The following is a 16,915-nucleotide window of genomic DNA, read 5'->3' on the forward strand; positions in this document are numbered from 1 at the left end:
ACACAAAGGCCTAGAGTAATCCATAAAGAATCCTAAAATCTAAGACATAATACACGGGAGTTTGATGGATCACCCCTCAAAAGTGAGATGGTTACAAACCTTCAAGATACCACAAGCCCATCTTACTATCCTACCACTGCAAACATACATCTAGGAAGGAGAGGGGACCAAAATATAATATTTGGAGTGAAGCTAATAAAGCCTCCCATAGTGATCTTGAATATGCACACTGGAAAAATAGATGATCAACTCATTCAACATCTATATGCAATAAGCAACACATATTAGGACCATTGAGAACCCTTCGAATTAAGTTATCGCATGCTAAGATATGATTTTTTAGGGAGAGCCAAATGAAGCATCTCAATTTTGGCAGAATTGACCATTTTGAGATTTCCCTAGTCCACGAACTGACCATGGGCTCCAAGAAAGAGGTTGAGATTGAATGGTACACCAGTTTGATAGTGATATGGCCAGTGAGGGTGTTCCATCTCCAAACTAAGGAATCCTATTGATGCTTCAATAATATACCATTTGACTCCAGGTGCTTGATGAATGATACCCATTTTGAGTCCAAAGGGTCCTCCAACCCTAAGGTCCAAGATTGTTTCCAACCACCAAGGGGTGGTATGAGGTAGGGGGACAAGGAGACATGACAAAGCTGAGAGATGCCCTACGCATTGAGACAAGCAATTAGTGCCTGTGATAAACAATCCTAAGAAGAACCACCTATAAAGAAGTCCTTTCTAAGAGTGACCAACTATCCATTTCCAACTCTCCAAGGAATTCCTCTATGAATCTAGGGAAGGTCCTCTACCAAGCCTCTCAAGATATTCGAACCAACAAGATATTTGGTTTGATTGAAAGGCCCCAAACACTTGTAGGATGACATGTTATTAAAATACTTATCCACAATGGTGTGACACTAAATGCTCGAGTCTCTCATGGTCCTCTAGAATCTCTTCATGGCTAGAACAATTCCAAACAAACGTAAATTTTTGAATCCCCATCCCTAACAATTTTTGGGCTGCGAAATGCATTCTCACCCATTTCTCACCCATTGTTTCTTACAAGTGCAATGGAAATAAAACAAACTCTAACTGTTTTTTCTAAATGGCGGATTTTGCAATCTTAGATAGTGGAAACTAATATATAGGAATGTTCTCAAAGATTGCTTTGACTAAGGTCATCATGCCACCTATAGAGAGACACTTATAACACCAATTGCTAATTTTCTTTTCAACTTTTTTAATTAACCAAGAACCATCCTCCCAGGAATAGAAATTGAACTTCAGATGATAGTTGAGATAGTAAAATCCATGTTGATAGTTGAGATAGTAAAATCCATGTTCAACTGATACCATTTAGAAAGGGAAACTGGAAGCAATAAAAGTGTTGATCGAGTCTGAAATGTTATTAAGGCAAAAAAAAAAAAGCTTTTGATGATTGATCTAGCATAATAGAAAACACAAAAAAATATGATGATTAAAGCTCTGCATTAAAAAACAATGCCTTCCCAAAAGATTATCACGTCGTCCACAAAAAATAAATGTGAAAAAAACAGCCTTACGGTTAACACCTTTAATAGAAAAAATTAGCTTGATATTTTGGTGCTAGTGACAAGTGGAAGCGAAGTACGTAACAACGCTATCAAGATTCCAAGATTTTATTTTGATAGAGACCACATCGCATACAAACAAAATCATCACTTTCGGAAAACTAATATGCAGAGAACGGATATGCAGAGAAATTATTGCACGACTATGTGGTAAGGAATGATTTGACCTCGCACCAATCCCCGTGGAATCATTAGAAGTGCACATCTAGTAGATGTTAATTTGTCATTGTCCACGAGGTTGAGGTTGAATTATTTGTTGGGCGATTGATTTTCTTTCTCGGTAAATTTATCAATAATGGAATTGCTGCTTTTTCACAGGCTTCTTCCTGCAAGAATATTCAAGAAATACATTACAAAATAGTGTAGTACTCCTAGGAGTATACTTAATAATGCAAAGATGGAAACCGTCTTATATTTTAATGAAGTAAAGATTTAATCAAAGAGAGAGATAACCCTCAAATATGATACTATTCGCCGAAAAAATTGTTACAGTGTTTGCCTTGAAAGCAGAGCAAATACAACTTGGGTATGACTACATCATACACTGAAGGAAGTCTGAGGTGATGATGATCAAGAGAGGAGAGGACCTCCTTTCAAGTATTCCGTTAAGGCCAAGGCAGTGAGGCCAATCATGGCAAAACGCCCATTCCACATCTCCGCTCCAGCAGACATTATTGCTTGTGATTTGCTCTCTGTGGAGACTCCCTTGAGCATGGGTATCAGAGAAGCAACTGACAGAAGAATCGCGCTTCCAAGAAACAGTGGAACTCCTCCGCTGGCGAGCTGAGAGAAGAGGTCCCTGCCACTAGCAATCTCCACCCCCAGAGCTGAGACGAATCCGAGCATTGCTAGTCTCCCATTTATGGTCTCTGGTGCAGGCCCACCGAAAGCAAAAACGTCCCCAAACTTGGTGCTAACCTGCATTAACGGAGCGATTTATTTCAGCGCATGATCACATGAATACTAGTTCGCTTATTGTATGAAAAAATGAGCTCCAACAAGCTTACCTTTTTAGGAGGGCGAGGAGAAAGTGGGATTGTAGACTGAGTGGAGGCCGTGCCAGATTCCTTTGGCTGCGGATCTGCCTGCAAATTTAATTGAAGAACCCAAACGATATTGTCAACTCCATGACATACGGTACTGCTGTTCAGCATATAATTAAGTTCATCTTATACAGAAACAACAACGATATTGGGTACTTATAGTTACCTCTGCCATACACTTCACTCGAAGGCCCCTGGAGACTGGCATAACGGTATTTCTGGTTTCACAAAAACCTGTTAACCTCTCCGCTGGCCTCCATTGTTGGAGGGTTGTTCCCTTCATGGCCATCAATGATGCGTTCACAGCGGCCATTGCAGTATAATAATAAATGAATGTTTGGTATGAGAACAAATCCAATTTATATGAATACTCCGGCAACAGCGAGACAGTGAATGGATGAAGTAACTAATTAATATAGAATCGATGAAGTAAGTAATTAATAATGGGGTTGAGGTTGCAAGGCTGTTTGTTGTGATACCTATATATAATGGGGTCGAGGTTGCGGGGCTGTTTGTTGAAGCTGCAGGGCTGTAATGGAGTGAGGCTATCAGGAAAATTCTGGATGACTTAATTGAACGGAAACCCTCGCACCAAGTCGAGGTTTCTGTTCGTCAGAATATGTTTCCACGTGGTTGGATACAAGTATAGAGACGTAGATCCTCGAATGACCGCGTTGGGAGGATGATAATTGAGGACAAAGGTGATATTTGCGTTTGCGTTACAGAGATCAGTTCTACGACCTTCCAGAATCGAGGAACAAATGGGATCAGTTTTATGCACTAGTTTCAAACATAATATTAATATCCTAATAGCCGTACTCAATGTAAAATGAGACGAAGAAAGATTTTATAATTCTAAACACGTTCACAAAATGGTTATCTATATTTATAGAAATTTAAAAAAATTAACACAAGTTTAAAATTTAAGTTTGATATAAAATGCATATTAATAAAGCATCATTATTTATATGTCATTAGATAAAATGTTAATTATATATTTTTAGATTTTAAAAATATTTGAAGATTCCACTAATATATCAAATTGTTAAAATTTATAAATTATTTAGAAATGTAAATGATATTAATTTTCAAAATGATTTGGTTTTAAATGTTCAGATTCTTAGAAACTAATTACTATTTATGCAATACTATATTTCTATTGTTTTTTAAATTTTATTAATATTATTTTATAAATTTGTTCTATTATACAAATTATTAAGGGGTAATTTAAAATAATTTTTTAATTTTAATTTCTCATATATGTATAGATATAGATATGTTTAAGTAAGGAAAAGTTCTATTATAAGAATAAAAAAATTATTTTGGTTTTTTTATAAGTTTTGGTTACAAAAATTTTGACAATTTTTTTATAATTTTTTTGACAGTTTCTTGAACAATGATAATGTTTAGAGTTGTTTTATACATAATATTCCTCTATTTAAATATGGATTGGATTTTTAGATAGAAAAAGTCTATCATAATGTCTCCAACTAATGGAGTGCTATTATACCTTCATGTCTTATAATAGGCCTGGTCTTGGCTTGGAATGTTGGCTCAAGTTCACATGTGTGAGTTTAGGCAGATGCTATTAAGAGTTGTAGTGAAAGTACCTTACTCCCTAATAGTCTTGTGTCTTACCTCCAAGAATTGGTCTCTATACACTCACTCAAGTAGTTTCTTATGATAGCATAACTATATGTTTCCAAGGTTGGCATGCCAATTAGCATCAATACTAGTCCCAATTCTCAATAAAGTTGAGAAAGGCATATGTTCACTTGATTAAAGGATGTAAAGAGTTAGTTTTATATTTCAACAAGTCGGGGGGACTCTATTTGGAATAATATTGTTGAGTGAGGGCATTAGTGCCACTAAATGGTGGCATAAGATGTGGAAGATTAAAGTGTTGTTAAAAATAATTAATTTTTTTTGTTATTTATAAAAATTAATTTCTTGACTTGAGACAAAATGTAGCTTAGTAGTAAGTAGGTGCTAAGCTTATGATATTTTTGTAAATGTTTTGAATAGTCAAATTCACATTTATTCTTGTATTACTCTTTTACTCACTATATTTGGTTAGACATTGAGCACCAGTTAGGCTAGCTCATTTATGGGATGAAACTTATTTGTTAGAAATCATATTTCTATCTCACACCCCCCACTCTCCTTTTCTCTTTTTTCCCTCTCCCTCTCTACATCTCTATCTATCTATCTATCTCTCACTCCTTCTTCCTATCACTCTGCATTCTCTCTCTCTCTCTCTCTCTCTCTCTCTCTCTCTCTCTCTCTCTCTCTCTCTCTCTCCCCCCCCCCCCCCTTTATCCTTCTCTAGATATCCATCCCTCACTCTGTATCTCACTCACTCCCTCCTACATCTCTAATTCTCTTCCCCCCATGTCATCTCACTATCTCTCACTCTTTCTCTCCCCCCCTTCACTATATTCCCCTCTCTCACTCTCTTTCTTTCTCTCCCCTCCCTCAACTCTCACTCATTGGCATAATCTATCTCTCTCTCTCATAGACACACACGTTCACAACATCCCCCTCCAACTTTGTCTCTTTCTTCCTCCTAGTGTCAAACAAAAATATCTCCCTTCCTCTCGCTTTTCCACCCTCTTTCATTATCTCTCTCACTTTTTAACTCTCTTTCACTTTCTCACCTCACTCGCCAACTCATTCTTCCCTGCCACTCACTCTCTCTTTGTCTCTCTTCTCCCATTTTTCCTACTAGGAATCCTACGTGCATCTAGTGACTTGGTGTCTTTCATAAACCTAGCTTATCCATTTTTTTTCATGGAAAAACCATGGTGATCATTTTCTTGTTAATTCCTCTTTTGCTTACACTAAGGAACATTAATAATTGGGAAAATAACACAAATAGTGATTTGACTTGTTTAATGGAAATATTCAACTTTGGCACTTGAATTATCTTAGGTGTAACAATGAGGTTTGGGTTATTTCTATGGTTTGATTCCCTACGTAATATCAATACCTTCCCACAAGGTTAATTTTATACATTCCCCTCTATGCTTATACATGTGATGCCTTGGAAAAAATTACAAGGCACACTTGGCTTCCATTGACATTCGTGTGTGAAGTACGGGGTTCGACATCCTCATAATGCATGTGGCCTACTTGTGATCTATTAGAGGTTTGGATTTTTGAATGGTCGAGATGGTTTCCTTGCATCAAATGGTGGAGATTTCCTCTTATAATCCTAACTCTCCTCACCTTGTTTATCCCTCCCATTTGGTTCCTTGTCAAAATTTTCTGAAGCGTGTCATAAACTCACAACTCCGCCAAGGAAGGTCACTAGGTGGGTGCTGTGGTGTATCCCTTTTGGGGTTTAGTGATGCGTGGCAGTGATTTTATCTTGCAACTCATTGCCACTCAATCAAGTGTAACCAGTGTTTTATTTTATTTTTCTATGTTACCCTTCTTGGCTACCTGTAGATTTTATTTTAATTGTCTTCTTCGGGGCCTATTTTCTGTAGAAGATCTTGAAAGGGCTATAAATTTGAAGTCTGGAAACCACTGGGACAACTTAGTTGGCACATGATTTTTTTTTTCTTTTGTTCTCCACAAATGATAACCTTCCGATATCAGGTAATATCTTTATTCCCTGTTCTTGGCTTTGTGCTTTGTATTTTCTTCAATTTCATATGAGCTACCCATTTGTTGATGGTGATGGACCTGCCAAGATTAAGGGATCTGCCAAGTATGATGTCCCAACTAGACCTCACACCATTTGGTGTAGGAGTTCCATCTGGTACGATGGCCTAGTTTCCATTATGTTAAAGATATGCCTTAGCTATTTCCTGTCATCACATGAGAGCGGTCTACTTTGTCTAAGAACAACAAGGTTCACGTGCCTGGTGAGTGCTACTGTTACTTGTGTCAAGGTTTTTCACAGCAGAGAGAGGGTGGTAGTGAGTCTCCAATTGGAAGGAAGGAAGTCCCAACTTGGTCAGAGACACACAATACAACAAGACATGCACAACTTCTTGAATAGAAATCCACACGGATGTGACAATCACAACACATAATGGAAGATAGCACGTGTAACACTTAGCAGGGCAGTGCCTGCGAGTACGACAGTCATTATAAGAAGTTTACGTGAAAGGTTTTGTCTAATGTTCGGGAAGGTAACCAACATTGGAAGGATAACATTAACAACTTATACAACACATTTTCATTAATATATGTGTTAGAATATCTGGATGAGTTCAATTGTTTAACACAGGTTAAAGGAACATGTATTACAAGTGTTCAAGATTAATTATTATAAAAAGTTACAACACATGCATGAAAATGGGCTGGCGTGTGAGCAGGCTTCGGAATTAAGCAAAAGTCCGAAGACACATCATTACACCATACATCACTAACCCCATAGGCGAGGCATTGGAGCCACTACTCAATCCTCAAAGAAAAGATTAAGGACTCTCAAGGCTATGTGGGAGGAGCCAAGGTGAAAAAGTCATGTGCATGTAAAAATGATGGCTATCTATAGCCAAGGGTAGAACTAACCCTTGTGACTATTCCACTTCCCTCATGACTGTTTGACTTTCATGACTCTTCAGATTACAAGTGGGACTCTTGGACATTCACGTTACATTACATTGATTTACAATAGTATTGCCTAGAGTAGTGATGTGGCCGACAAGACTCATGACACAAATCGACATGAGAGTGCTGGTATGTTCATGCTACCGGTGGTGTACATGTCAAGTTGCAGTGTTTCTGAGTGATGGATGTCCTCTTAGAGTATCACAGCTTCACCTCTGCATGGCAAGGTGTGCGGAGTCCTTGATGGTCGTTTAGTTTGGTTGATGTTGCATGTACGCATTTCTCCTTGCTTATACTTTGGCATGCTTGATGTGTTCGTCCGTTCGCGAAAAAATCTCTTGGCATGTTCATTCGTTCGTCCGTCTACAAACAAATCTTCATATGGTCATCCGTTCATGAACACATATCCTCACATGCAACATTTGTTCCTCCGTTCACTAGTACACGAACACATCTCCTTGCATGAATCATTCATTCATCCATTCGTGAACACGTCCTTTTGCATGTACTCTTGTTGTTCATCCCATTTGTTATCACGTCATGTCTATTCATGTACCTATATCTGCAATCACTCATGGCGAGATGAAATCAAATCCATAAAACTCCTACTATACTATGATGCATGGTCGTTAGCTTTCAGATGCAGGTGACCGGGAGAGAGGACATGGTTGCGAAACTGGGCGAGGCAAGTTTCAAGCTGGGATGTGAGCTTTGGGCACGATTGGTGAAAATTGTGCAGGGGTCACTAGGAGTTAGAGGAGGACAATCTAGATCAGCAGTGACTATCTGCGGGATCTTTCTCGGCTAGAGGACAGATCTGCGCAATTTATAGAGGGAGATCATTGTGGGCTGCATGAGGCTTGGCAACAAAAACTACACAATTCCTCAAGGGAGTTGGCAGCGGGCTGTGGGATTTTTGGAGACAAAAACTATGCAATAGCTGGGAGGCTGACCTGCTGAGCACCTTTATGTACTTTTTGAGTTGAGCTAGATGTTGTGCTACCGAGGGGCTTGCTCAGAAATCTGCATTGTTTTCTTGGTGAGAAGTCGGTCAGCTGACTGGGTGGCTGGTTGGAAAAACTGCACAATTTTGGAGAGGAGACATGGATGGGCATTAGGTGTTTGTCTTCCCTGACTATGCAGTTTCCTCAGTTAGTGGAGCAGGAAAGGTCTACAACTTTTGGGCAATTTTTGAGGGGAGTGAGTAACAGGGTTACTACCCGGTCAAACTCTCCCATTGACTAGCAGGAGGGTTGGTTAATTAGCTTGAAGGCAACATAGATTGAAATAGCTTGTTGGACACTTCTGCGTTGTTCTGGGTGATAGTTAGTTCGGTCGATTCCAAGATTGTGTAGTGCAAGCTACCTAGAGACAACCTCAAGCTCTGTGCAATTTTGGGTGACAGTACATGTTCACTGAGTGCTAACACTACGTAATGAAGCTCAATGAGGGTTCGACTGTTGGAGGGTGATATGCTCATCAAAACTTCAGCAGAATGACTAAGTGTGCGAGTGAGCGAACTTGTGCATACATGACCTTGCGAACACACACTCAACATGACTTGACAACAAGATGCATCAAACCATCAAGACAACACATACTTAGTGTGACTGACTGATGGTGCGAGTGATAAGCATGATGTTTGTGATGGATCATTGAATGGTCCCGATGACACTTACGTGACAATTAATACAACATTGTGTGTGAGTGTCATAGATGTGTACGTGTTGAACACAACTCTAACATAACCTTCAACATCACTAGAACGAGGTCACAAGCATGAAATAACAATCAACATGCAGAAGACAACATTTGGTCGAACAAGTGGAAAGAAGCAAGACATGTAGAAGAAACATATGAGATGACTTTTTGTATTTGTGCACATGTACGTTACTATGGACATGATGATATGACAATGATTAGCAGTCCTGCAAACTCAACTAAGAGGTGTAATTCAGAAGATGTTCTTTACTTACCATACTTACCCTCAAGATGATCATGCATCTAACAGAGTTTACATGCATCCTTGATCTTTTCCATTACTCGGTTCCTTGGTCCTTCTCCTCGACTCCTTTCAAGTGATTTCAGCATGTCACCTTTTCCTGTAGTGATTGAGAGGTAGATCTACACAATTTCAATGGAGAGTGACTACTGCCAGAATGAGGCCCCAGGAGGCCCATCTACATTGTTTCTACATGCAATACTGACAAGACAACTTCAATACCACTACGCAATTTTGAGGCTCAAAGTACTGTTGCAGGACATGGGTCCTAGGAGGACACCTTTGTGCAATTTCTGAGTCTAGGGTAGCTGGCTTTCTTTGCACATTACGGGAGAGAAGTGTTGGTTGGGGTCTCAGCAGGCTATGGGGTTTCAACAGGCAAGGGAGGTTGGTGTCTCTGTGCACTGCAAGGTTTTGGTATGAAAGGGAGGAAGCTTGATGGTTTCAAAAGTAAAGCACACAGTTTTGGGAAGCTAGATGAGGCTAGCTTGCTTGGGAAAATGGCTAAGTGTGAGATCAGTGAAACATATGCAAACATTGATAGGACTCGAGTGTGATCACACACAGACACTTTGTGACACAACGTAGACCATCCATAATACATAATACATACTTTGCTTGATGCAGTAACCTTTCTGACGTGAGTGCATGAGGTGAGTGTGAAACATGTCTATTCAATGACAACCACTCATACACATACCATTCCCTTGAAGCAAGACAACATTCCCTTTGAATGAAAAACAACAACCCCTATGCCCAAATATGAAACATGCTGCTTGAAGATGAGAAGACAGAAAACTCTTAAGATCAAGGAGAGGAGTTTGAAATCATCAGCTGACTAACAAGTGACCAAGGATAATTGATCACAGGATCTGAGGTAGGCTTCGAGATTTGCATGTGAGCCAAAATTTTGGAGGGTGGTTGTAACCGCTACAACACTTGGTGACACAATGGTAGAAATACAACTCTTTGAATGGACCTTGTTTCATTAAAAGTGAGTCTAACCCTTCTAGAAGTATTGTTCGATTATTTGATCATCTTGGTTTCCACATTAGCTTGATTGAAAGATGTAGTCCATACCATTCCCTTGATCAGTGAGTGCACATTCCAAGTCAAGTCAACTTAGTTGTTTCGATCAGGGATGAGGGGTATATGTGTGCACAAGTAATATGGTAATTAGAGTTTAGGTTTCATCTCTGGTGTTTCTCCATTGCCAGCAGGCCTAGACACTACCTGACGGAGTAATGAAGGAACAAAAGCATCGCTCCACTACTAGCGAGACTGGTCAATTCCCCAACAAAATTACTTGCATCACCTCTCTGTGCAGGAAGCCTCTCTCTTGTTTCTCCTTATTCATTTTTTCATAATTTTCATATTTTCATTTTTCATTTTTCAAAGAACTGTGGATACACACTTATTTATTTTAGAGGTGGAGGAGGGATCCCGACTTGTTGAGAGCAGAAGAGGTTGATCCTTTAGAGAAGTATGTTATGTATACCTTTGACATACTTGTTAAGGTTTTCCCCCACACCTTACTCTACTTGAATGAGATGACAAGGGTTAACCCAAAACAATCGACTAGAGTAGGTGGTAGTAGTTAGAGTGCAAGCGTTGTGTTTTCACCAAGACTCACTATGAACAAAACATTTTTTCCATTAAGGCATCATCGAGTGAACACAACACGTTCATCATAAAGAGAGAGGGTAACAGATAACTAGATGTTGATAGTTGTACAAGTCCTATTAGATTGCTCGGCTTGTCTTGAGAGCCAAACATGGTTTCACGAGAGGCTAACTTATGGGTACAAGAAAGTAAAGAAAGAAAAAAACAAAAGTAAAGGGAAAGAAAAACAAGTAAGCAAAGCAAGAAAGCAAGCAAACCAAACCAAGCAAGCAAGTAAATAAGCATGCAAACCAAAAAACAAAGCAAAGAAAGAAGCAAAGGATACTCCTACTCCTACTCTAAACAATGCATGGGCCTACTCACATGAAGTGATATTTCCAATGTAGCCACTGGTGCATTGTGCCTTTCAATTATGCTTGCTATGAATGATCCCTCAAGTGCACAAGCGATGGGATCATGTGATTCCGGTGCAGGAAGTGAAATCTGTGTGTTCGATTGATCTTCATTGCATATAGATCTCTGATGAGGATCCACGGGTCTTTTGCAAATTTTATGATCAGAAGTGGAACTAACCTCAGGAAACCGAGGGCCTGACATAACCATCAGCTCAGGCTGAAGTGCCTCGACAACCTGCGAGGTTTCCACTTATTTAATAGATAAATCATCAGAGATGAGTGGCTTGGATAGATTAACAACGAGTGAATCAACATTGTGATCAAATGAAGAAGCACAGAGATCACAACAACCATGATCAGAAAATTTGGGATGTTTGTCAGCATCCTCATGATTTGATGAATCATATAGAGGGGTAGATGAGAAGCAAGAATGTTCACCTTATTCGTTTCTAGAAAAATCAGATGATGGACTGACATCAGGTGTGTTCTATGTGATCAGAAGTAGACGCATCCGTGGATGGATTAGCACAAAGACGATCAAGGATAACATAATCATCAATGATGTCAGGAAAAAGAGGAGGAGGCGCAGACAAAAGGAGCATGGAAATTTTTAGGGGCTAATATTCGCAGGTGCGCTGATTCTCCATGATTTTTGCAAAAAAAGGATTTTCAATTTCCTTTTTTTATAAAAATGATTCGCCTAAATTTTACAATATAAAATTATTTTACCTTATAAATCACCAAAATTATATAGAGAGTATATATAAAATCATTATAAATTTGAATAATTTTACAAATACATCAATAAAATTTGTATAGTTTGCATATTAGGGACCAGTGAGATTCGCCAATGTTTTTAAAATTGAAGGTAATTTTTCATCCTTAAAGTTTTCCTTGAGGAGTCATCCTTCACCACACGTTCATGCTCATATTCTCGACCATACTCTTCGCGAATGACAATGCAAGTTGGTTGTGCAACATCAACTCCATTGATGGCTTGATCCTTATTCACAACAGGTGTAGAGTCTAGAACGGAAGAACACATGACAATGCAATCCGGAGGATCAGTAGAATGCAGAGACAGGGATTGAGGTAACAAGTGTGTATGACAACCCATGGGCTTCCCAACCAAATCTACGCATATATTGAGAGTAGTGTGGGTGGGAGGATGTGACAGTTGAACAGATGTGTGCGCATGTTCTTCTACATCACACCGTGGTGGTGGAGATGTTTGATAAGGGGAAGGCGGACTGTCACTTATGACAATGATTGTTTCCGCTTGTAATTGCATAGCTCCATCACTGAAGTATGACAAGCGAGGATTGAAATTCAACTTTATCTTGGTACAGAGTGATTTGGTAAGGAAATATTCAAATCTGTCCATGAGATATTGGAATTTCATCTAACTTTTCGGAGCTTCAAACATGAATAGAGGGAAGCGCAGTGAAAAATAAATAGACAACTCATGCAGGGCCTTCTGTTGTTTTCATTAATCAATTTAACTAAAACACACAAAAAAACGTAGCTTCTTAGTAAATAAATCTCAAACATTGATTTATGTATACTATTAGAAATATTCTAAAATATTCCCTCAACCATCTATATAATAATTATTAATAATTAAATTAAAATTCTATAAATCCTCTTCTAAATAGCCATGCTTATGATCATAATCATAAAAACTAGTGTAAAGAACTTAAAACTAGAAACTATTCATCTGTATGTCACCTGATAATGTTTCAAGGTGAGAGTGTGCATGTCATAAAAGTGAATGACCCAGGTAGTCAATGTAAATGATTTTGTAGTGTTGCTTTGAATATATGTTGGAACTATTCAATATACCTTTTAAACACAAAGGAACTTGGAATTTTGTTAATAGAATATTCGACCTAGAACACTTCTCTTGAAATGTTAGAAGCTTGAAATTTTCAAATTTCAACATGAATGGTCCAAATTAACATAAAATCAATAAAGTCTGCATCAATTTTAATTATAGCTATTACTTTTTCCACTAGAGAAAAAAACCATCCTTGTCTACTAACACAAAAAATGATTAAAGTAACAGGTAATGTCCACACATAAATAACAACATCCTAGAGCACAATGAGTAGACATTAAGCACCATTTCTAAAGTATAAACCTCACAAAACCTTAGATAATACAAAGTGTAAACTGGTATCCATAAAAAAGGAGACGTATGATATCCAATGCAATATTTGTCCATTTAGATACAAAAAACTGTAATAAAAAAAATTGTAGTGCATTACAATAGATAAATTTCTAACATAAGCGCTGCAAAGTGAAACAAAATAGTATAAAGGAAAATGTTTCCAAAGTTAATCCATCTAGACTAGTTGGCCATCTAAAATATGAATTTTCCCTTGACAGAGCACCCGAGTTCCTTGTATCTTCTCTAAAAAGAGGTGCCCCATTGTCATGGTGACGACCTTTTTGGATAGATGATCAACTTGATGGTCTCAATCCCTAAAAATGTACTAGAAAAAAAGAGTTGGAAATCGAGTTTTAGGTTGGTAATGTGTTGCATCTAGTAATGTACATTAAGAACTTGATTTCAATTTCTCTCAACAAGCCAACCAATAACACATTTTGAGCACGAGGGCTTCACTCAATGAACATCTGACATAGCACGTGCGTTTGTGGCATACGAAACAATACCCTTAATTTGACTACATATTGGAAAATACATCTAAAAATCACTTTATTTAACCCCCTACCAATACAAATCCAATGCACTTTTCCAATTTAAAAGACACCTATTTTCACTAGATATTGTATGTATCTATTTTTTCATTAACATTTTGTATACCCTTTTATATTTATATCCCTAGTATAGTGACATGATTCCTCTCTTATGACCACACATGTATTCTACAACGCACCTTTCTTCTTTTGGTATGCATTGTAAATTCATATTAGTTCTCCCACAATGCAATTACTCAACCCACACTCAAGCACATCTCACTATGATTTTTGGTATTTAATGGTCTAAGGCACACAAAGATCAACCACGGTTTAGGAAGATTGATTATGTGAATGTATATGAAATAACATATAAATTGATCTATATGATGATGAAAAATCAATTGATGAATCTTTATGAATATCTTTTCACCAAATAAGGTGTTCAAGCACATGTCTACACCGTTTAGATGTAATACCACTATCTACAAACAAGGTTGTGGCCCCAAATCTCAAATCAAGGGTGCAATCCCAACCTAGGAATGCTTGGAAGAAGAGGATGGAAAGTCCCAACACATGCGCTCTTAAGGGAATAGCATGAAAGCATGAAATCACCTTTTGATTTAATGTCATCTCACTAATAAGATATGGGATATCACTCATAGACTATGTAAAATGCAACAATAGATTGGAGATAACACAAAGGCATTAAATGAATGGGTTACAACTAGAACACAAGACAAGATTTTGGTTCTAGAGGTGATGTACTCCATTTGGCTAGCTAAAAACAATGGTGTACTCCAAAATAAACCCCCAAACATCTACAAGATTTTCTACTTTTCGAAGGCAAGAATTAAGTTATTGTGCACCTCACCAAAGACAAGGCTTGATTGCACTATCATACCTTTGAAATACAATTCTAAAATTTCTGGAGGATATTTTGATGGTGCCTCTCAAGGGAACACGAGACCCAAAAACACTAGAGAATGAATCTTAATACCCTCTAGTGAGACATTATCTGTCAAACATAGACTTGGAAGTGCCACCAACAATAAAGCATAGTTCATCATAGTGTGCACACTTCTTGATATCGCTTGGTAGATATGGGCACTCACAAGTGGTTCTAGGTTAGATTTCAGGTGACTCCACATTTATTAATATTTTCCATCAAGAAAGAGTAAGAATTGCATGTGATATTGTTTCCAAATTCCATCATAATCTCTTACTCATATAAACAGGGAGCTTAACAATGAAGCATAATAGCTAGTTGTTCATGTTGTGATAGTTCCACTAGGTTACAGATCGAGAGCACATTGGAGGGTCTCTCACTTCAATATACCATAGTCCTATTTTGACTCTATGAATATAAGTGAAGCTATATATTTAAGCAACCCCTCCTGAATACATGTATTACCATCGTCTCTTTTTGACTATTTCAGCATAGGGGGTGTTCTTTTCACTAAATAAGCATCTTTTTGAACAAAAATATGGATTAAATATTACATGTAATCTATGTCTACTATGATAAAAACTCTATAAAATATCGGTCCAATGAAAAGTTAATATTTTACACTTATACCGGCTAAAAATCCATACATAGGTACTCCCTCTATAAATAAGATGATTAGGTTGTTTTCTTTGGGAATCAAGAGCCACGTCGTGGCAATGTCGTTGCACTTGTTTTTCTTTATGAGTATTTTTTTTAGCGTTGTACATGGAGATCCGAAAAGTGCCACATGGTGGCAATGTCACTTCTTATTTGTATAAATGTTTTTTCTGCATGTAAGTTTGTGACATACAAAAAGTTGTTCTAAATTTTTAATATTAAAGGGGAGAAATTGCATGCCCAACCATCAACCTATAGTTAACTTTGGAGACCCAATTATTTTTACAAAAATTTTGATGTACAGTCGAGAATAATATGATATAGGCGATCCTATATGTCATGTATTATTATGTTCAAATATATATCCAAAACCTGAACAACTGGAGAAATAAGTACTATTTCTAGTTCTTAATGAATCAAATCGGGTGAAAACAAATAACAATGGATAAAATCGATTGTGAATTCGATGGAGAAAATATTTTTGAATGTGAGAACAACCCAGTTTTGATATCAAGTTTAAACATTCTAGTCTAAGTAGTGATTCTATTTTATAATTGGAGTAGGTTCTAAGACCAAGCCTTTCCATACTCTTAATACACATCATACCCAGAGAAATGAAAAATAGGCATTATTCAACTAATAACCAATTGTTGTGAAAGGACTAAATTTCAACATTGCCAAAGAAACAAGACCATACATCAACCATCAACAGAACAAGCACATTCATAATCTGTAGTTTGAATATACATAAACTAGTATACTTATATGATTCAGTTAGATTAATAGGAAACTAAAAGTGAGAGTTCCACTCTCCACCAATCACAAGGCATCTACATTGCAATCTTTCCTACAATTGACCATGCTCAAGCTAGATCCAAAGTCTAAGGGGTTGCCTGCACATGAGATAAATTCACACCAACGGATTGGTCAAGTACTCAGGAGATGAAATCTATATGAACTCAGCAATAAGCACTTTGGTTCATTCATTCATTGAGATCCACATAGGCCTCACAGGGCTTAGACAAAGGTTTAATTGTTTTAAACACATCCACAAGGGTCATGACCTAGGATTACAAAATACATGATCAATGTAATATCCAACATTACCACATTAAGATCTACAACTTCACTTAGAATCTGCCTTGAATGCACTATGTTCTACCCAGAGAATAAGCTTACGCAAATGAATATGAAAACCTCATTAAGCTAATGCAGGGGAGAGATAATTTGAGAACTCTGGTTTCCTCCAATGTGAGGGTGTATATATCCTTCTCAGCATTTTTTAATGTTTTCTAAGAGAGAAAGAGTGCCAAATTATTCATCTTTTCATGTTTCTTTGAGAACATCCCTTCAAACCTTAGAGAG

The 16,915-nt window shown here is 37.6% G+C and overlaps 1 protein-coding gene across 1 annotated transcript; it reads right to left on the minus strand.

The window, feature by feature from the left end:
- Positions 1 to 2,001: 2,001 nt before the first annotated feature.
- On the minus strand, positions 2,002 to 3,200 carry LOC149148501 (early light-induced protein, chloroplastic-like). The gene is made up of 3 exons (XM_089438080.1): positions 2,828 to 3,200; positions 2,626 to 2,703; positions 2,002 to 2,536 (listed from the first exon to the last, which is right to left on the minus strand). The coding sequence occupies exons 1-3, from the start codon at positions 2,972 to 2,974 to the stop codon at positions 2,189 to 2,191; spliced, it is 573 nt and encodes a 190-aa protein (XP_089294206.1). The 5' UTR covers positions 2,975 to 3,200; the 3' UTR covers positions 2,002 to 2,188.
- Positions 3,201 to 16,915: the final 13,715 nt, after the last annotated feature.

The sequence above is a fragment of the Pinus tabuliformis genome, chromosome 9, assembly GCF_031772625.1.
Source record: "Pinus tabuliformis cultivar Carrire ecotype Pingquan chromosome 9, CPIR1, whole genome shotgun sequence".
Lineage (NCBI taxonomy): Eukaryota > Viridiplantae > Streptophyta > Pinopsida > Pinales > Pinaceae > Pinus > Pinus tabuliformis.